General features: G+C 42.7%; 1 protein-coding gene across 1 annotated transcript in view; it reads right to left on the bottom strand.

Moving 5' to 3' along the window:
* Positions 1-296: 296 nt before the first annotated feature.
* ITGA11 (integrin subunit alpha 11) overlaps positions 297-22801 on the bottom strand; it is a 603504-nt gene continuing 580999 nt past the window's right edge. Inside the window, exons 29-30 of the mRNA XM_078683461.1 lie at positions 8340-8453; positions 297-3491 (exon numbers count right to left, since the gene is read on the bottom strand). Coding sequence (XP_078539587.1) covers positions 3420-3491; positions 8340-8453 — 186 coding nt within the window. The 3' untranslated portion in view covers positions 297-3419. The remainder of the gene's footprint in view (positions 3492-8339; positions 8454-22801) is intronic.

Raw genomic sequence — 22801 nt, 5'->3', positions numbered from 1 at the left:
CATGCCCCTTCCTTTTGCAAAGGGAATGCGGATATTGGTGGCTAAAAGATTGCAAAAGAAAATACAGCCATCGTTGAGAACTAAAGAGTCACATTCTGATGACATCATTTTCTTTTTTTTTAAAATAAATTTGACCGTGCTGAAATAACGATATTTCCTACTATTCATCATCTTTGGGGCTCTGCATGCATGTTGCAATGGCTCGGTTTTCAAAAATCGTGAAGCTTTAAGTCCTCCTGAGCTTTGCATAAAGTGATTTGCAGCAATTCAATATTAAAAGCAAAAGCACATAAAGATTAGGCACCAGCATTATTTATTGCATATTCTGTTTCCAACAATTCTATTGACATATTGTTTTTGTAATGAATCAGGGGGTCCCAAATCTGTTTTGGTTTAAATAAGAATAAGTCATCACATCATAAGTTAGTGTAATATTGTGCAAAAAAGAACAATCATTATATATTTCACAACATATTTACAATTACTACACATGGTGACAACAGCTGGGCATTCAGCAACTTTTCTTACAAAGCACAGAAATTGGAATGCATTTCAAGCTGACATTGAAAAAAACCTATGAATACACATCCCTTCTCCAAGTTTGGATCCCTGCAGAATAATGGCATTATGTTGAGCACACTCAAGTCAACAGTGTTCCGAGATTGTGGTTATACCATCACAAATGTCAATTTACTCACTGCTCGGGATTTTGGAAATTATCATGGTATACTTAGGGCTTGAATCAGGCAGCTCTTTATTAGCAGATCCTCCAGTACTGTCTCATGAAATATGGTGCTTATTATCAGCTACGCGGTGGCTGATTCATTATTAGCTCAGCCTCTACTAGATCATGAATCTAATGGGTCGGTTTCAATTTAGCCCTTATGATATTGCATGAACTGAGTGGCTGATTGTCAGCCTTACTTGCTCATGAATTGTCTCAATACCACCCCACCCCAGTGGCATCTCATGAATTGAGCAGCTCCATCGCACCCACCTCACAATGTTGTCTCATGATTGGATAGACTCTCTATAAACTCAGACCCCACACTCTTTCATAAACTATGTAGCCCATTAACCATCAAACCCCAGAACCATCTTATCAGTCGTCTAATTATCAGCTCAGACTTCCTGATATCTCATGAAGTTTCTCTATCACCTGAATCCCTGTGCCATCTCATGAATGGAGTATGCCTTTATGAACTCATCCCTCATACTATTTTATCAAATAATCTATATACCAGCTCTGCACCTGCACTAGCTCTTGAATCGCCGTGTAAGTTATTAGCCCCTTCCAGTTCATATTTAAAATTTAATAGCTCCCATTCTCTCTCATGAGCATAGTATCATACCCTAGGCTTGGCCTTATTTGTCTCATGTATAAGACTATCGGCTCAGTCCCATGCAGTCCAATTGTCAACTCGGCACATATAGTGTACCGTGACTTGATTTACCTGCTATTAGCACAGCCCCATACAATATCGTGAACTGAGTATTTCACTATCTGCTTAGTGACCCTACTGTCTCTTGAGTGATTAAAAATATATTTTAGACAATGAGCAAAACATACAGTTTCTTTGTGCGTTTTAAATGATATTATGGGATAGAGAAATGTGCAGGAGAAACTAAAGGGCTACTGTTCACTAAAGGGATCTTGGATTAATTAAGCAGCCTTTCAGAGGTGGTGGTAGTGTAGTCAAGAAACTGAATTCAATAGGAAAGGGAGACTCACATGGACAAACTGAGAAAGATCATTCTGGATTGTGGGGTTTCTCCTTTGCTTCATATCCAGACTCATATCTGTGATCTCTCACTTGTTCTTCTTCTGAAAAATGCAGGCCCTTATGCACTCTGCATCATAGCCACTATCCCTAATTATTCTGCACTTAATATATTTAAATTCGTGAACTACTCTCCTCGTTTGTCATTGATCACTCGTCCTTGTCTGATTTCACTTTGTCTTCATCTATCTACAGATGTGGCATATCGGCCTCACAAATGACACAAAATATTATGGATGTTGTCTTCACCAGTGATATGACCAGCTCTAACACAGCCTGCCTTGCCAGCTCGTTAAAAAATCGTATACTGCATTCCAAAACCATATCTTCTAGGCCCATCTTTTGTTGTGGGATGTTTACCTCTCACCTTTGTTTCTCCTCATCATTTCTGCACATGAGGTGCATGACCTAACACTTGTTGAACTGCAAACACAGAGACCAGTCTTCCATCAAATTACATCTCATGTTCTCTGAGTAAACCCTACAACAGATATTCATTTCACCTCCCCATATGTATACCCTGTCCACCAGCCTCTCTACAATGCTGCTTATTGATGCATGGTAGAACACACGGCCAAGAAGTGATCTATATGGCATCCAGCTTGTCTCCTTGTACCCCCTTACATTCAGATAGTCTCTACCCCAGTTTCCATACTAAGTTTAACATAGTGGCACGCTTCTTTATGAAATAATATATAAAGCCTTTCGATTACTTTGATCTTTCTGAGGTTGGTAAACGTTCAGGGGGCATGTCTTGCACACTGATGTTCTCAATCCAATTAAAAGGGATACTCTAGTAGTTTAATTTATTGCACCACCACTGAACACTTCTGCTCAGAAAGGGTCTAAGTAGGACTGGGCTGGTTACTTACAGCTGGTACATGTATTACAACATCTCAAGGGTTAAGGGAAACTATGCTATGTATCCAACCCGGGCTCTTGCTACAGCAACCGAATGGGACAGGCCTCTCTTGTTCTCTTTCTACCTTCAGCAGCTCTGCTAATGTACTTTTTCTTTCAGTGGCCAACTGGAGATTGGAGTGAGATCAGCAAACCATTTTCACAGCATCCCAGAATTCTCCTCAAGTAACAGTGACTTGTGGCCACCTCAGTACAGCTACATTCTCATTAATTATCAAATGGCAGACCCTATGGTCATACTGCTTTTCTTCCTACAAACCTGTTGCATTGTGGTTCTAAATGCATGAGGGTTTGGAAAGATTAACAAAATGTATTGCAATACAAGGGCAGTGCATAAATCTTATGAATGAGGTTAAGAAGGTTCTTCTGGATGATAACATTTTGCAGCATTTCACCATTAATGTTCAATCTGAAACCAAAAATGAACACAGAAGAAAGAGTTGGAAGCTCTGGTTAGGGGTCAGGTTCCATTATCTCCAGTTCCTCAGTTGATATTTCTGTCCTTGAGGTACCATTTTTGGGGAAAGCGAGCCGTTTCACAACAGTTTCATGCACCGTCCATTTCCCCCGTTTGCAAAGACCGCAAGGCATTGTTGGTCGCCCCACATCATTAGCTCTCTATGGAATAGAGCAACTAGAATGTTTTTACTGAGGTGTCTCCTGGCGGTCCACGCAGATGTGCTTTTGAGGATCTGGGCGTTTGCGGGTCAGTAAGACTCACTCTTGGACCTTGGCATTTTCCTCCTGCTCCTCATCCTGCTTGCGACGTGTGCTTTTGAAAAATCCCAGCTGCAAAAACAAAAACGGCATTATCAAATGTATACAATTTTATCCACCTGCCTTGCAGCTGTAAGGCTGAAACTTAAAACATCATTTCAGTTGATTATGATAGTAACAGTGACATTTTTCAAGGACAGTCATTCAGGAAGAGTGAGTCTTAATGATCCTACAAAACACTTCACCATTTTATTATTTAGAAGCACCTGGAGGAGAAACACCAGATGTAGGGTTATCTACATGGTAAGGTGGGACAACAACTTCCTCTGGGTGTTTTTGGCTGCTGTCATTTCACTAGCCTATACTTACTCAGTGGCTCAATCAATCAATCAATCAATCAATCAGTCAATCAGGGGTTTATATAGCACACTAGTCACCCTTGAGGGTCTCAAGGCGCTGGGGGGGCTGCAGCTCCGGATCAATCGAAAAGCCAGGTCTTGAGGTCCTTCCTGGTAGTGTGCAGGGTTGGCGAGCATCTGATGTTCACAGGGAGCTCGTTCCAGGTCTTGGCTGCGATGTAGGAGAAAGCTCTCCCGCCCGTTCTATTTCTGCGGATGTGGTGGACCTCTGCCAGTGCGAGGTTCCTCTTGGGTACGTGAAAGGATACTCTCTCGTTGAGGTATTTGGGTCCGATGCCATAGAGAGATTTATAGGCATGGGTGAGGAGTTTGGTGACCCTTTTCTCAACAGGGAGCCAGTGGAGTTCTCACAGGTGCTGGGTCATGTGTTCCTGATGCAGCATTCTGAGGACGAGTCTGGCAGTGGCGTTCTGGATGGACTGGAGTCTGTTTAGTACAGTTTTGTTGATTCCGGCGTACAGGGCATTGCCGTAGACCAGTCTGTTGGTTATGAGTGCGTAGGTGACGGTCTTTCTGCAGTCGGGGGGGATCCACTTGAAGGTTTTGCGGAGGATGCGCAGGCAGTTGAAGCTGGTGGAGGCGACAGCAATGATCTGGCGGTTCATGGAGAGGGAGGAGTCGAGGATGATGCTGAGGTTGCGTGCATGATCTGTGGGAGTGGGTGGATTCCCGAGGGTGAAGGGCCACCAGGTATTGTCCCAGGTGGAGCTGCAGGATCCAAAGATGAGGACCTCGGTCTTCACTGAGTTGAGTTTCAAGCAGCTGTCCTTCATCCAGGGTGCCACGTTCTTCATTCCTTCCTGGAAGCAGAGCCTGGTGTCTTCAGGATTCTTCGTGAGTGAGAGAATGAGCTGGGTGTCATCGGTGTAGGATACAATGCTGAGCCCATCCTGTCTGATGATGGCGGCGAGGGGGGCCATGTAGGCGTTGAAAAGCGTGGGGCTGAGAGAAGAGCCTTGGGGTACTCAATAGTTGATATTGGTGCGTTCGGAGAGGAAGGGAGAGAGTCTGATCCTCTAGGTTCTGCTGGAGAGAAAGGAGCTGTGGTATGCAAATGTCAAGAGTCAATATGAAACTATTTGCAAGCCCAGCCTATGCATAAGCAGTTGTCCTGAAGGAAGGGATGCTACAGGCAGGAACTGATTCAGATTCAAGGGGAAGAACAGCAAATTGTAATGGTGGCGCAAAAAGTGCTTGGTACAGAACTATTCTAAAGATCACATAGAGAACATTCACTCCAGCCTTCTCCTGAGGAAGCTGCTGTAGGAGCCTGGAGAAAGTAGCCATTTAAGGTTTTGATGGATGCTTCATTTTCTGGAAAAGACAACCACCGATCTTGACACCACAATCACCCAAGGAGATCATCTTTTTACATTGGAAAGACACATCTGTCAGAGGTAACAATTGCTCTTATGGTTACTTTATATTCCTACAGATTCCTCACCTCATAAAAATCTTTCAGGTGACAGTCTGGAATCTTTTTCCTCAGCAATAACTGTACAGCACCGTCAGGTGGTGCCACACATCCTCAGCCATGATTCCATCCACTCAGGATGTGATGACATAGGAGTATATAAGACATCAACCATAACGTTGGAATTAGTTCCTATATTTCTGCACCACATCAATGTAGGTATAAAGCTATTCTTGGTGCACTACCAATGAAATTCCTCAGCTTTGAACGAGACTAGTTCATATGTATCTTACTAAGTGTAAGGGTTTATATTCTGTCTCAGATGTTGTAAGAGAATGCCCGTGTCAGACAAACGTAACATCTACATGTAGTGTTTAGGATCACAACCCCCTGCCTTGGTCTCCTGTTTTTGATGAACTCTAAGGCCATCAGAGAGCGAGGCACCAGGCTACTTCATACCAAGACCATCAAGGATCTGCCCGATGAAACTCTCCCCTTCAGATAAGTGTCCAGAGTCGAAATGCTCTTCCAAAGATCTTCCCACAAGAACTAGAAAAACATCAAAGAAAGAATAACTCCACGATTTCCTCGAGGGAATAGTCATGCTCTCAGGACCATTTGGGAGTCCCCGTGCTACTATCCAATGCCAGGCTCTTCCTTGTTGTCTGTGCCAATTCAGACACTGAAAAAGATGATCCTGGAACTCCAGACTCCATCAGCTGACCAGGTACAGGTTTAGGCCTTCTGGCAAGCCATGCCGGATCTCTCCAAGACATCCCTGTTACCCTGTGTGGCACTCTACAAGCATGGGTCTGCTCCTGTGAGTTTTCAAATTTCAGCAGCTCTGACTATTCAATTCCCCCATCCACAGGCTCTGGCCTTTGCACTGCTTCTGACGAAAGCCAAGGCCTTTCAAGGTGCCGAACAGGTGTGTACAACGATGCCTACTATGCTGAATCAATTTCAACACTGCATTCAAAGCCTTCGAAGTCAGCTATCATCAACCTAGTACAAATGTAAAGGTTCTGGACTGTGATGCTGATGAACCTGTGGCACAACTCCTCTCTAGCCCCAGAGATTTACCCATATGGAGGTACCTTTCAGATCTGACCCTGAAGCTCTTGTCATGCCTGACAAAGACTATGGAAGTACAGAGGACGATGACTCTGAGGCTGACAACCTCCTCCCATCTTGCAACACAAATGACGGCGTATACAATGCTAATGGTCTTGATACATTTCCAGAAGGGGACAGTCTGAACTCTTCCTGGCCTTTTACAGGCAAAGTCTCTTCAGTGGCAGAAACGTTGGAATTATCTTTGCCCACTACCAAGGCCACATCTAGCATTTTGACAGAAATGTTACAGCCTTCCTCTTCAGTTTTAGAGCCTTTGCCACCTTTTAACAAGGCACTCTTGGAGCCTGTAATAGCTGCCTGAGAAAAACCATTCTCATAACCAGAAGTCAACAGCTTAGTGATACAGATCTCCACTATATGACCCAAAATCTTTGACGCAACATTCTTCTCCAGACAGTCTACTGCGCCAACCTTCTGCCTCTAAGTGGAACCCATGGACCTTTCCAACAGCTCCTTCAGACCAAGAGTCTATGAGGTTAGACTCTGTGGGCCAAAAAGTCTGCCTCTGGTAGCATCATCCTCTGCATAGCAAATGGCACATGTCTTCTGGGTAGGTATATTCATGCTGTGTTTTTAGTTTTAATGAAACTGACCATTATCTCCTTGACCACAAGAAAAAGCCCCTGACCCAGATACAATGGTTCTTTGCACCTGCCCAATCTTCCTAGCGCAAGTGGTATTTGGCTTTCGCATTGGCCACTCCAATAATGTCACATCTTTCTTCCCTACGCTTAATCACACCAAAGAGGAGGGGCAATTACATAGACTAAACCCCACATGTGCTGTGACCTGCTACACCAACCACACACAAAAGGGCAGAGTGGATGATCAGCTCTTTATGGGCTCACAATCTCACATTAGGTTACCCTTTGCATTAAGAAGAGCTCTGCTTTGGCAAAAAAGACCCGTCAGCTGGCATTCATTCCATGAGCGCCATTGCTGCTGCCAAGCCTTTCTCCAGAGGTGTTTTTATGGTTTATGGTTGACATCTGGTGCGCAGCCACATGGTCATCCTCATATAACGCTGCTAAAATGCATTGCCACACATTTCAGGCACACAGTGTAATATTTTGCTGAGCAGTGCTGCATGACTTCTATGGATAATCAGCACTACTCAATCCCACCTTTCAGAGGGTAATAAGGTGAGGAATCTGTAGGAGGAAGTATCCACCAGAAGAAAAAGTTACTTACCTTTAGTAATGATATTTCTGGTGGGTATTGTATCTTCCCATAGACACCTCGCCGACATCCCTCCATAATGAGTTAGTAGAGTGATTAGAAAGATTCCAAGGTATGCAAACATATCATATATTATATATGTTTCTGTCATTGATCCTCACTCAGTTCCTCTTTGAGGCCTTGATGATGCACAGAAAAGTACTAGCATATTACTTTATTACACTGGTCGGTGCCTCACACACTCCGATGTCATTACATCCTGGGCAGGTGGGGTCACGGCGGGGCTGCATAGTTCCACCTGGCAGAGAAGTATTAGTGTGGAATATTATCAAGAGCCAGTCTAGATTATGGAGGGTATTCATGGATGAGGAATTGTCCAGAAATATCATTACCAAAGGTAAGTTATTTTTTCTTGCTGAGGCAGGTTCGCGAGTGTACCGCAGGTTTAAAATACTGAGATAGTTGTATTGGGCTGTGGTATGTGTGTTGGCTTGGAGCAGGTTGTAGAAATGGGTAAGTTCTGCTGTAATATAGTAGATACTTGGATTTGACATAGATGACCTTTCAGGAGAGAAAAATAGTGTATTTGTGTGTGCTTTGTGTGTAATGGTAAGACTATTTCTAATAGCAGGTCATCTGTTTATGATCAGCATAATTTCCAGAGCTCAAATTTAGGGTTTCTACCCACATGTACTTATCTAACCAATGATTGCTCAGGCCACTGTGAATCTAAGCCACCCCACAAACAAGGCAATCATAAGAGTCCTTTACCTTCCATAATGCCAGGACTAGGAGCGCCAGAAGCAGGAGCCCTCCTAATGTGCTGCCAATGATAATCCAGATGGGGATCTCAAAGTCCTCATGCTTGGAAAGATCGAATATTACCTGAAACACAAACCAGCACCAAACAGTTAGTTTGCCAGAAATCAATACACTAAAATCAGCACTTTTGAACATGCATGTTGGTGTCTCAGCTACAGAATTGTTTTTTTGACCAAACCAAAGGAAACTTGGATGTTTATCTGCACATGCATGGCTGTGAAAGACAGAGACAGGGATCAGTGCATACCAAGTTTGTCTGATATTTGGAATCTGTTGGCCCTATGGCACATACACATGAAATAAGGATCATTCCTGACTTTCCTAGGGACGCCAGAACAACACCTACCTATATGAATAGGCCCTCAAACTTAAGCTGCATAGAACAATGCATTATAAATCTACATCTTTATTTACTTTATTGGGGTCTTTAGGGGAAGGCATACTTCATTAACCAGCCTTTGACACATTGTAGATGGACAGTGAAGTCTAAAGGGAGAACCCGCTATTATAAGAACCTAATATTCAGATTGTTGTTTTCTTTTAAAGTTCAAACATCTTTATTGAACTTTCAACGTGTTACTCAGCAAGACGTGCTGATGAAAGGTGCATTTTCAGTTTTCAGCCAGGTATGATATTGAAAATGTTCAGCCCCTGACCTGGATTCTGTTGTCCCATGTAACTTTAAAATAGTGCACATCATCCATCAGTGGTAAACATCTCCTGGACAGTGAGTTTATGGTGGTTAACACTGGCATTAAAGACACTCATTCAGTCATGTGTAGAGTTATCTACAGACCACCTGGAGAGGGATATACTTTCACCACCTCCCTGTGCTCTTTAGGCAGTGAGATTCCTTGTCGTGAGGGGCGCTAATTTCTGCATTATGGAGGGTCACTTTTTCAAGGCATTTGGGAAAATAAAGGAAAGGACGGCCTGCTCTGTTCTGCTCACGGAGAAGTCATCCTCCAAGCCCAACTTGAAGCAGAGACTCCAAGAGTCAGTTTACTGACTTTCAGTTTGAAGCACAGGGCTACAAAAGCTGAAGAAGTCTGCTGGAGCGAGTTGGTAGCCCAGAAAACTGGATCGTTGCTCCTCTCTGCCGTGCAGCCCAAGAGACCAGGACTCGATGCTCAATAGTTGCACCGGAGTCTGCTGGATCTGGGAGTCTGCTAAGTGCAGCTTGGCCGCCTAGAAGGAGATTTTATCGTCAAAAGAAGGAAAACGCTGTGCTGAGTGACTGGTTGTTCAGTGTCGACTGGACTTTTGCTCACCCAGGGAAGACTTGGTGCAATGTCGACACCTGTGGCCAGAATCACCTCACCATGACCATGGACAGCAGAACAGCCCTAGGACCACCCACAACGACTGAACAGCATCTTCAAGCATCCATGAGCATCTTCAGCATCCTGTATTGTAGTGTAGTTCCTATATTCCCAATAGGCTCTGCGCATTGGAATAATATATTCAGCAGTGTAGACGTAGGACTGAGGTCGCCTAGGTCTCTACTGACTATATTAGACTTAAGGTTTGCCAGCTAGCTCAGAGGTCACTAGAAACTTTCTCGAATAAACGAGGAGGAGTTTAACCTCCCTGGATAGACAAGAAGGGATTAGCTTCTGACAACCATAAAACATGACAACTTTGCTCCCTCAGAATAAGAGTGTATCTCTAGAGTCGTGTGAAAACAATAGACAGCTATTTCACTCAGTCAAATGTGCGTACTTAGTTTCACCAGAGTGCAGAGAGAAGAAAGACAGGCGTTTTCAATAAAAGGTGTAATTTATTGAGCAGTCTTCTTCCTCATACAAGAGAAATGAATTGCCACAATTGCAATACTCATAGTAAAGTAAAAGTGCGTACAGTAAAAGGAGGATTATAAAATAATACTGTAAAAGCATTGATATGGTTTCTTAGCCATATGATACTTTAAAATAGATAAAATATATACATACATATATACATTGACTAACGTACTCAACTGGTGCTTCTAAATACGCCTACCCCGGTGTACCTGACCTAAGCCTAATACGTGGGAAGGAGTAAGTAAGTAGCAGTTTAAGTTAAGTTGGTTTTGCCAAGAATCTGACTCAAGAATTCTCTTTAAGGGTTTAGTCAGCTCCGTACCTGGGTAAATAGAAAGCAGGAGGTCTTGTATCTCTTTCTCAGGACTCGATATCCCAGTAACCCGCGAAGGTATCTGGAAACACCGGAGCTGGATTTCTCGGCAGGAGAAAAGACAGCGTCTCTCTCAGTGCGTCAAAAGAGGAGGGGCAGCGTCCATGGGCTCTTGCATCAGCTGGGCTCTCGGGCAAGTAGATAGCTGCTCTGCTCCAAAACCCCCACCGTGTCTTTGCTTAAGGCAACGTTGGTATATTTATACCTGAAAGGTGCCGGGTTTGACGTAAGGTTGGACATAAGACGTCAATAAAGATGTCACTAAGAACTGGCCGTTCTTACAGTGCTTTACCGGAGTTCTAGGATGAAATCAAAACAAAAGCAAGGGGGATTTCCCAGGTTGCTGGAGGTTTGGTTTGTTTAGAGAACTCGTTGTGCTTTCTAGGTGGCCGGGGAAATAGCCTTGCTTAATGTGACAGCATGTGCTACGACTGAATATAGATATGATTACTATGCCGTTGTATGGATATTATTGATTATAACCGGACAATGGCATAAAATAGAAATATCAGTTTAGGCTCCTGGATAAAAACACAATACCCACTCCGCGATCTAATGTCCATCATTACTAAAACTAAGCAATAGTAAACATTTATAGGTGCATGTGTATTCCAACCCACCCCAAAATACATTTTTTGCATTTGAAATGGCGTATGCGAAATACATGAAAATGATATTGGTACTGTACGCTTTTCAAGCAGTGTAATCATTCAGTTAAAACGATGCATATATATGATTAGCTGAACGATTTGCGAAATTTACACATGAAATGGCTCTTAATACAGAAAAGAAGGGCGAGACCATTCCATCACATATAAATACAGTCGCTGTACATGTGCTAGAGGCTGAGGTAATATATTGTCTCTTGAGTTCCTAAAAATAGAAGCTCTGTTCTACTTTAAGCAGAGTACAAGTGCCAGAAAAAAGGTAAATATTTTGGAATTGGGAAAAAATAATAATTTTGCTTTCAGGGGAAGAAGAGAAAAAAATAGTTCCAAATATTTTCAGTAGCTTTTGTTTATCAAAGCTGAAGGCCGAATTCAGAGTTCAGGGAACGCTGTGTGCTCGTTTGCTTAAAAGTTATTCTTTTTGTTCAGGGGAGAACATCATTTCAGACAGACTCTCAAAAAAGTGGTTTACTGCTTCAGGTGAAAGTTCGACCAAGTAGGAAAATGCCGCAACTGTGCAGTCGTGAAAATTATTGCTATCATCGATGACAGGATCAGCAATGCTCACAGAAGGTCGTACCTGGGTGATGTTGCTCTCATCTCGTACTTCACTACCACCAAATCGTAGTGTAGAAGTCTCAACGAATGCCGTCATCAGAATCGGTAGCCGCTGGGGACAACACGATGCATGAGCCGTTACAGGACTTACCAAAGTATCTGTATCCAATGGTACTGCTGATGGTAGTGTAAGACAGACGTCCAACACGCATTCTTCTCCGCATAGCATACATCGAAGCACAGGTAAGATGCAATTCTGCCAGATGGGTCTGAATGAAAGAAACCAGGTCATATTCAGATCTCTTAGCTGGGCTAATCCAAGGACTTTAGTTATGCGGTCCCGATAGCGTATAGCTAGGATCGTTTCTTCCATCGTTGCTGGAGTCTTGTCTGTGACATGGCTTGCCATAACGGAGCAGAAGTATCAAAAATAAAATTCCTGCTACGAGTCCCAACAGAAGTGGTAGGCCGCCAAAGACAGAATGGACAAAATTAGGTAAAATGCCCAGAACTGTTTTGAAGGGTGTTAACAGTCCTGAAAAAATTGTCTTAAATACATGTGGGATACCACTGATATCAGACATATTTAGGATTTGGCTTAACATTTCTGCGAAATGCAGGGGGCAATTTGTTGATAAAAGGGTATGTATCTCTGCCGTTGTCCTTGCAACTTTCAGATCATACGTTTCTTTTGATGACGTCAAGGGCACAGTTGTCAGTAAAAGAAAAGACTTCATTCTGCTTAAAGTATCAATTTGAATAGAAGAGATATTCAAAAAGGGCCAAATTTTCGCCTCCGTGTCTGGAGTGCTGTTTGGATACAATACTTGCATACAGCAAGTGACCATGGAACTAACGCTCACGAGATAAGCTTTTCCTGGCACCATGCCACAACATCTGTGGTCCACTACTAGAATATAGCTCCCGTTAGAAAGCCGTCTAAAGAATGGCTCTATTCGTGTTGCAGGTGTGCCATGCTGGTGACATGAAAGGTTATTTGAAGTCCCCTCACAGGCCCCATGCAAGTTAATACCTTGACACAGAAGTATACCACTTAGTGATCGTTTACAATTGTTACCACTAAGAAATACATTCTGTTCCTTTTCACTATAACATGTGTGTGTGTAAGGCAATTTCCATGATGACTTAATGTACCCTTTACCCAACCTTTCATACTGGCCTGCTGGTATATACTCTTGACAGTATTTAAATTGGAAAGTTGTTATCGGAATAGTTATGATTCCGTGTATTATCCATTCAATGACAGGTCTTTCTGACATTGTCAATGGTAATCTCTCAAGTTTTTCAATGCTCAGAATCGTATAGTCTGCTCCTTTTTGTGCCAAGCTGATTTGTGTATCAGTAAGGTTAAAGATAGAGAATAATGACGTTGTGTTGATTAAACGCCAGGGCACGTAGCCTGAACGCAGATTTTGCAACGTCCAGCCAAGCTGTACAATAGAACGTAATTGGGACTGACCGTGTTGTAACATTAGTAAGTCCTGCTCTATTATATCAATAGCAGATGATACAATACTGCCCAGTGAATATATTCTGGAGGACAGAGTCATTAACCCATTGTCCACAACAGAAAGTGATTTTTCCAAATTAATACGGTCAATTTCCCGTATTTTTTCTGCTGTTTCAATTTGCGTTTCTTTCCAAGCTTCGTTGTAAGCTGCGTATATACCGGCCGCTATGAAACGTTTTTGACGCTGTTTGCGTGGTCCCATTATGAAATCACGCAAGTCAGCACCGTCTTTAAGTAAAGTCGAGTGTTGCTTAATTTCTGCCAGTGTGGATTTCTGTAGCCATTCGAGGCAGAGTTTCCCTACACTGTATGTTGTAATTATCCCTGGATGTTGTCTCTGGGAGTATCTAGGGTCTGGCCTGGTCAATTTGAACCCCTGTATTTTGTTCAGGAATCTATCTTGACAGTTATTTGTGTCTGTGTGCCAGATCAACCATTTTTTCCAATCAGGATGTGTTCTGTTTTGATTAAAAATATGGAATACGTCTATCTCAACATCTGTAGTGCTATTACTGTCAGGTGTTGGCTTTGGAATAGACGGTTTGTTTAAATCTTTAATTTTGGCTAGGCCAAGACATGTTGTCTGTTGAATGGTGTCATTCAAAAATATAATTTGTTCTGGGATCATGCAGGCTCTAAATAATGCTTCTAAACCTTGTACCTGCCAATCTTTCGTACACCAGATGGTTTTTGTTTCAATATTGTTTTTCCAAAAATCAAAACCAAATATAGTCATTTTTTCATAAAAAGTTTCTGAATAGATTAATTTAGTGTTTGTCAGCATTGTTTTCACCCGTCTTATTTAATATTTTGAAATAAAACGTTTCTGCATCACTTGTGTTAAACCCTGAGAAGTATGGGAATTTCTCGTAAAATGTTTTCGAACTACCTTTTGGTGGAGTTGCACAATGTTCCCATTGATTATAATTAAAACATTTCTAGGTTGGGCAGATTTATGCAAATAATGATGTGAAAAGTGGTTGTAGCAGTACATTTCTTCATAATTTGATGAACCCTGCAAGTAATCATGTTCTGTAAATTTTGCTGACATTACTAAATCTGACATCATATCGTTAATACTTTCAAAGTCCCAAACATCAGAGAATGTGCTCGGTTTTACAAAGTCACTTAATGAAACCTTAAATTGGTGTGGATACTTCAACAGCTCGACCGGGCCATAGATTTCGTAATCTGTTTTGTCCCAAGCTACCCCACCGGGTATTGGATTGGCTGTGACATTCACTGATGATAGTTCTCTTTTCTCGATGTGAGATGACTTGTGTGGTTTTAGGACCAAGTTGATGTTCTGACTTGCTGTGTCCATTGTACTGTATTTTCCCTCAATGAATTTTCCCAAACAAAGAACCATGATGAGCCAAAGCAGGAGGAAAAGTACACCTAACACAATCCAAAATTCAATCCATGAAGAAATCAGATAGGTTTCTTTGAGTTGATGAAAGAGTTCTGTTGCTTTGTCTTTAAAAGTTTTTGTTGTTGGCTGTTCTTCAGGCTCGCTTGGATCCTCAGAAAAGTCATCGAAATTGATGAAGTAGCCAGATGCAGTTCTGTCAATTGTTGGAATCGCTTCCGGATTTTTATTTGCTTTTGGAATTTTCTTTGTTTCATTAGCATAGTCTGAGGCTACATTGTTGTAGACAGGTGTTTCTTGACGAACTGTTGTAATTTGGGTTTCAAGAGGCACAAGTTCCATGGCATTGTTGCATAGTCCTTTTTTATTCGCTGTAGGTTTATCAAATGTGATTAATCTGTCAGTTTGAACCTCTTGTATTGTAGCAAGTTTTGGTGTTCTGCTACTTCTTGGGAGTCCACTGGGCCTACTACTTATTATTGGCCACATGATTGTGGTTTTACCAGGTCGATGGATACAACTCGGTTCTCCTTTTTACCAGCAAGGGGCGGTAGTACTACTGATCTTGTTCCGCTGACAGCTAAGACAGGTACTGCTTTTCTGTAAGAAGGCCCAAATTCCTTCTTCGCCGCGATCTTCTCTCTGACCAAATCCCCAATCTTTGGAATCCAGACAGGCCTTGCTGGGACAGGTGGTTTATCTTCAGTGGTTGTTGGCTGCTGTTTTAACTTTACGTTACTCAGGTCTTTTCTTGTTTCATTTAAGTCCTGTAAAATAGCCAAACGATCTTTGATATCAAAGCATTTTTCTTCTACCACTGAAGTCTGACTATCTAAGTCCTGAATATGCATTCTAGTACCGAACAATAGTTCGTACGGACTGAAACCTTTTAGAGAATTTCTTGGCAGATTATTAAGACTACGTTGGACACTTGTTAAATGTTGGACCCACCCATCACCCGAACCTAATACCCTCGCCGTTATAGATTGCTTTATGTCTCGGTTTTTTCTTTCCACAATCCCATTTCCCTCAGGATGGAAGGGACAAGAGTACCGCAATGCAATGCCCATGCTGGTCATGGCCTCCTTATAAGCTTGAGAGCTAAAAGCAGGACCCTGGTCAGAATGTAGCATGCCAATTGCGTATGTGCCGACACAGACTCGCAAATCTTTTATAACAGTTCTGGCGTCACCTGAGCACTGGTGTCTACATTTTAAGTGAATCTAGTCTTTAATGATATACATTGGGACGCATTTTTCCTGTTTGATTGTGCGTATAGATCGCCTTATGCTTTCTAATAGGGGTCCTGCTACTACTCCGGCCGGTTCGCCACTGCGATCTCTGTTGCAGTTTGGACAGCTCATTGCAAATTTGTGTTGTTGCAAGCTCATTCCCGCCCACCAGTATTCTGATTGCAATTCTTCCAGAGATTCCTTGATCGTCTGGTGCCTTAGACCTAATCCCATATGTGCTTCTTGAATCAAGAAGATTCTCCTGTTCGTGTTTGGAATTACTCTATCCCCCACTCCAGGGATTCGAGCAAAAGGAACGGAGTTTGCATTGATTATGTATGTATAATTGAGTGGCTAGTTCACAGGTAATGCTGCACAGTCGCCTTTTGAAGATGTTTTTACCGCCAGCATGGTTTCCCCGTCTATGTATTTTTCTGAACGCTTTTTTGTGGCTACGGAAGCCTGTTTAGTTGCTTCCGCTGTGGCTGTGTTAGCCAATAAATTCCCTGCAACGTGAACGCCATCACGCTGATGACTCAGTGTATGTATCACGTGAGTCTTTTGTAGTTCTTTCTGTAAAAGAACTACTTGTTCCCAAAGCATTTTATGCTTTATTGTGGCACCTGTGTCATCTTTGTAACCGTTTTGAACCCAGTTCTGCAAGTCATTATTGTAAGACTTGACGCAGGAATGCGAATCACACACTATTAGTGTCAGGAATTCGCGATCGGAAATATCGAGCGCCATTTTTAAAGCTAATAATTCAGTTTGTTGACCTGAATTGTCTTTTACAGATTGAGACATAGTTACCAGTGGTCTCAATTTACCTCCGTGCCACCGGCATTTAACAACCTCGCTCGTAGCATTGTACGCTTGCTTTCCCCAAACTGAGGGTTGTGCATATCCGTCTGTATATATTACACAGGCGTACTGTTGTAGGGGCAGAATTTCGATTGGCAGAGGATATTCTTTTTCATATGTTAGATTTTTAAGTTTTTTCATGTTCGGGTCAAAATAGTATTTCACTTTTTCTGTAGCAAGAGAATTTTCCCATTGTATCCATTTTGGATCTAGTGCCACGGTAGTCAAATTGCGTGGGCTTGTTAATGCCTCAAAGGCTGATTCTGCTGTTAAAACAGTTATCCGTCTGCCTTGGGCTTGGGCTCTTTCTTTTGCTACAGCTGTTTGAACCGCATTTACAATGTTTTCCGCAAGACTGAATGTTTTTTCAGCTTGTGTGTACAAATGTGATTTGTAAGCTATTGGTACCGTTTCTCCCTCATTAGAGGTCAGGTACGTGAATCCGCATCTTCCTGGGATGACTCGGATTACAAGGTTGCGTGTGTTATCGCGAGTTTGCAATTTTGTTTTAGCTAACATGTCTGTTTGCAATGATCTCAAAATTTCTGTGTGTTTTTGAGTCCAATTGATTGGTTTAAAATCAGGTTTTATTAATTCATAGAGAGGTTTAACCCTCTCTGCATAATTTAGAATGTAAGTTCTTCCGAAATTCAGGAAACCTAGTATTGATTGTAAGTTCTTCAGCATTTTTGGTGCTTGGAGTACAGCGCATTTCTCTAAGAAATTGTCTGCTAGGCTTTTGCCTTCACTTGATAATTCATATCCTAAGAACAGGACAGTTAGATGGGCAATTCGTGACTTTTTTCAAGTGAGTATCCAAGTCATCATCTGTCAGATGTCATCGACATAGGATAATGCTTCATCATCATATATTTGTAGTAACTCTGTTACTCTTGCTGAGAATAATCCTGGGCTATTCTTGAATCCCTGTGGGAGTCGACAGAAATTTTCTGCGACCCCATTATTGAGAAAGCGGTCAAATACCAGCTTTCAGGTGCAATGTTTTGACCAAAGAATCCATTAGAGATGTCTAATGTTGTTTTGTATTTTTTGCGCATGATGTTATTCATTAGTGCCGCACTGTGTGAGTTTTGTACTGCAAATGTCTTGCAACATGAGTTAAGGTGTCTGTAGTCCAAAACTAGACGATATGAATCGTCTGGCTTGGAGACAGGAAACAAAGGATTGTTCATTTGTGAGGTGCATGTTTCAATCACACCCTGATATTCAAGTTGATCTAAGATCTCCCTGACTTTTTTTTTAGCTTCTTGCTTAATTGGGTACTCCTTTGTGCAGTTGGTTGACATTTTAACTGGATTTTGTAAGGAGGAGAGTCCTCATCCCATCCAACATGATTTTTATATAATGCAGGAGCTTGGGCTACTGCCCATTTTCTTGCATATGTATATTTTTTATGAATTGGAATATGATTCGCCATGAGGGCACTCCCTGACAAACTCTGGCGGCCAGTTTTTCTCAGCTAAAAGGATGTCATAGCCTTTGGAAAGGTTATCCCAAAATAGACCCCTTACTTTCCTAGTCTTATCTCCCTCTATACGTAATGTTATTTCATATATTTTATGAGGTTTGCTAACTCTGGTATCTGCAGTTTCCACCTGAATGTATTCATTCGTGTCCACTGTCTCCAGATGATTCATCAGGATCTTGCGAGCTATTGTCACTTCTGCTGCGCTGTCTAGCATTGTCTGGGCCCACTCTCCGTTTTTCAGTTGTGTCCTCAGTATCCTCGGCATGTTTGATTATTTTAATACTGGCTACCTTCTTTTTTGGAAATTGTAATTTTTTACTTTGATGAGCAGGTTCCTTGTCTTGGACTTGACGTGCCCTTCCCTGTGTTCTGACCGTCCTCTTCTTTCCGATTTCTGCGAGGAAGTCTGAAAAGATCGAGAGGGACGTGTATCAATATCTTGATATCTATCAGGTTTCTTTAGATTATCCCTATTTCTAAGGTTGTATCTTTTCTCAGAGGGCTCCCTCTGGGGAGACTTGTGTCTTTGGTCCGGAGATCTTTCTCTCCGCCGAGGAGACCGTCCTCTGGACTGGAATCTTTTTTCTTTGGGAGTGGATTGTTTATTTCCATCCCAGCTCTTTTTTGGAGTGTTTAGATTAATTTTAATAAATATCTTTTCAGGATTTTCAGTTAGTTGGGGTTTTTCTGGTTTCCCACCCAAACTATCTCTTCCTAGTTCTTCATAGGATTTTTCTATGATTCTGGCAAGTTCAATTGGTTGGTCTGCTATATCTGTTTCTTTCAATTTCTGGCGGATCGCCACAGATGCTGCTTCTCCTTTTATGTTGGATAATAATATAGCCGAGACCTGCTTAAAGTCTTTCAGTAACTTCATACCCAGAGTTAAAGCAGGTTCTGGACCGTATTCATTTTGAATCTGTCTTAGCACATCTGGTATTACCGCCATAGACGGAACACTATGTGTTTTTGTGTAAATGGAAGCAAAGACTGTCCCCCAAGTGTCACAGTCCTCCACATGTGGTGTGATCCCCATTGGAAGACAGATAGTCAGAATTCTGTGTTTCTCAGTAAGGGTAGTATCCGGAAATACTGCCTCTATTTGAGTTATTTTTTGTGCTAACGAGAATGGAATTTGTTCCCGTTTTACGGGTACTTTACCCAGACATGATTGTATGTTCTGTGGTGTAATTTTGTTTGTGTGGAATGTTAATAGCTGGTTGGACTATTGAAGTCCGCATTACATATTGGACTAATTGTCTATGTATTTTAATGAGTTGTTTTAGCTGTGCTAATAGTTCCCGGTCTGACATTTTTTCTATGTCGGGATGTGGTGTGTAGCTGGCTAGAACCGGCCACCTTCCTCCTGGTCTACCTAGTGGACCGAGCCTGGTGATGTGATTATTATGTTTTAGGGAGCCTTTAAACCAGAGCAGGTGCTCTTGGTAATTTAATGGGATTTCAACCTCCTCGAAAGGAGTGTATTCACATATTCAATGAAGGTGCATGTAGCTGCTTCCACATTTGGGCCACGCTCAATTTCACTGCTCGGAGGAGATGGTGGTATAGTTGCTCATGCGGAATCATCGTGGGGAAGAGTCTGTCCACTGCTTGTGTCTCACTGAAGCACCGTAAGGGGATCGTATGGCAGCTAAACACTAGTGATGGCATGAACCATGTGGAGGATATTGTCCTAGAATGTCTAGATCACCGAACATGGCCACCAGGTGTGCAGGAAAGTGCTGCGTTCCCCACACTCCTTCCACCACAGGTCCGAACCTCCAAACATCCTGCTGAGGCAAATGGGCATGAGGGACAAGCGTTTTAGCATTTTTTATGCATTCTCTTTGTATCAAAGACAAATAGAAGATCTGGAGGCGCTGTGCCAGATAGAACCATGTGTCATCGGAGATCGCAGTAGCCAATTCCCTTCCCCAGTACATTACATGGGCATGTTTTTTATGGGGTTTAAGGTTAAGGCTATGTCGATATAGCCAGGATAAACCTCCGCAATGGATGTTATTAAGATAGAGGGCTTCTATAGGAATTTCCTTAATTTGCATCGCCACGCGTTGCCGAGGGTCTACCTGCCCAGTGTAGTAGCCTATAGGTATCGTGTCTGGTCAGGCAGTGTTTCTTGACCAAGTTTCCCTGTGTCCCAATATCCCCATCAGTTTAGAAGTCTCCTTAAATGGGAGAAATGTCTTGTTTCCAATTAAAGGAATTAGGATTAGTTACGCCTGGAGGAAAGTCTGGGTTATGTGTCGGAGGGGTGAGTTGAAAGGGGAATGTCGGGAATATCCACCTCCCTCACAACTCCCGTCAATGAGCTAGATGTGTATATGTCATTGGTGGGGGGGAGGGAGGGGCACATGTCCAGACCGCTGCGTGGAGCCACAGGAGCCCAGACAAGGGAACCGGAGAGTAGGCTTGTTCCATCTGTACCCAGGGTTTGCTTTTGGATCGTGGTTCCAGTCAAATGATGGACAAAGATGTCCGTAGCGATGTCAGGGAAGCTCAAGTCACCCTCAGCCATGGTTTGAATGAGGGATCCCCATACCACTCTCGGGTATTTTCCCTCGCAAACAAAGTCTAGCATTTTGTTACTGCTGTGTTTGTGTCCATTTGGGGATGGTGAGAAGAAGGGTTTGGAGAACATATCATAATCGGACATGAAGTTCATTTTGAGACAATTAAGCCGGAAAAATCCAGGCGATCTCCAACGTGCCCCAACTGTATAAAGTCAGTGAAAAGAGGACAAATGTTGCTACTGTAAATGGTGCTCGCGCATGTCGGCAGCAAGCCACCCAGGCAAGTTATCACTGACATCTCCCATTGCAAACCAGCTCTCTGGTAAGAGTCTCTGAGGCTATTCTGTGGATCTGCCAACCCGTGCATTGTGATTTATAGAAATTGATTTTGAAGCCCAAAGCTTGAGAGAAATGGTCCAATTCACTCATTGAAGCTGAAATAGTGGGATCTTGGTCCGTGAAAAAGCAGAGAATGCTCCCTACCATTTATTATCATGCCACGAATTGCGGGGTTATTTTGAATGCTAGCCAATAAGAGTTCCATAGTTATGGGGAATACAAGAGGGGAAAGAGAGCACTCCTGTTTCTGGTAAGCGTGATGGTCGGAGGGAAAAGAGGCGTTGATTTTGAGTTTGGCTGTTGGTTTCTTTAAATTGGACTGAATAAAAGTTTTCATCTTGGGCCCTAGATGAATTCTGTCCAGCACCTTTGACATGTATGTCCAGTCGGCTCTATCAAATGTCTTCTTGGCGTTGAGAGAGAGGACGGATATTTTTGCTGCCACCTCCATGAGTGTGACTGCCATATTGTTGTTTTCCTGCCTACTGCAGATAAAATCAGACTGTTAGAGGGCTTTAATAAGGGTAGGCCATATGTGGGGGTGTCAAGCTATAAGTATCAATGCTTACAGTTTTCCATCACAGTTTAATAGTGCAATAGGCCTGTACGAGGAACAATATGTGGGGGGTTTGCCAGGTTTCAAAAGGAGGATGGGCCTCTAGCATTGTATAGGAGATGTCTCCCAATGTCAAGAAAGAGCTCAACATCTTCTCCAGGGGTTCTATCAACATGGAGACATAGGCTGTATAGAACATGGCTGAGTACCGGTCTGGGTCCGGAACTTAATGTAAAGGGAGATTGTTAATTGCTGCTCGGACTTCTTACGGGATAATGTCCTCTTCAAGGAGGCCTAACTCTTCTGCTCTGTCCGGGGGAGCATAAGCGAGGAGGTAGTCATCCTGATACTGCTCATTGCAATGTTGGGCTTGGTAGAGAGCTGAGTAGTAGTGGTAAAAGCCAACAATTATGTCTTCTGTCTCTTGTTGAAGACGGCCCTCGCTACCCTTTATTTCCTTGATATAGGTACGTGTGGAATGTATGCCTATTTTATCAGCCTTGCCCCCCATTTGTAGTAAGTCTGGTTGACATAGAGCAGCTTCTTGGCTGCTTCCTTCATGATTATGTGTCGGAGTTCACCCTTGAGGAGTTACAAGTTCAAGTCCAGCAGCGTCCTGTGTGATCCCGATCTCTATGTCTTGTCCCGGCCTGTTGTATCTGCATTTCTAATTCTTGTTTGCGGCATTTGGCCATTCGTACAAACACTGCGTTATGAGAAAAGAGCTCTTCCATGAAGAGTGCTTTTGTTGCGTCTTTTTGGGTCGCTGGGGACACCTCGCCATTGTAATTTTCGGCAAAGTAGTGTTCGATTACATCCTTGAAGCGGTCTCTAAGCGTTGGGTCACAAAGCGCTAGTTTGTTGACTAGTGGCTTTGGGAATAACAGTTGTGGGACAACAGGTCCCAACGTTAGCCAAACTAGGGAGTGATCCGACAGAACCTGAGCATCCATCTTAGTATCCATTGGCCTGGGGAACAGAGACCGAAAGGCAAAAAAAAAAAAGTTGAGACATGAATACGTCTTACTTACATTAGAATAAAACATGTAGGCATGCTCTTGAGGGTGTTGGAGCCACAAGGCATCCCCTAACGACAAACCCT

This window comes from Lissotriton helveticus, chromosome 3_1 (genome assembly GCF_964261635.1).
Source record: "Lissotriton helveticus chromosome 3_1, aLisHel1.1, whole genome shotgun sequence".
NCBI lineage: Eukaryota > Metazoa > Chordata > Amphibia > Caudata > Salamandridae > Lissotriton > Lissotriton helveticus.
The sequence above is the reverse complement of the archived record's forward strand: the minus strand, read 5'-3'. Positions and strand labels throughout refer to the sequence as shown.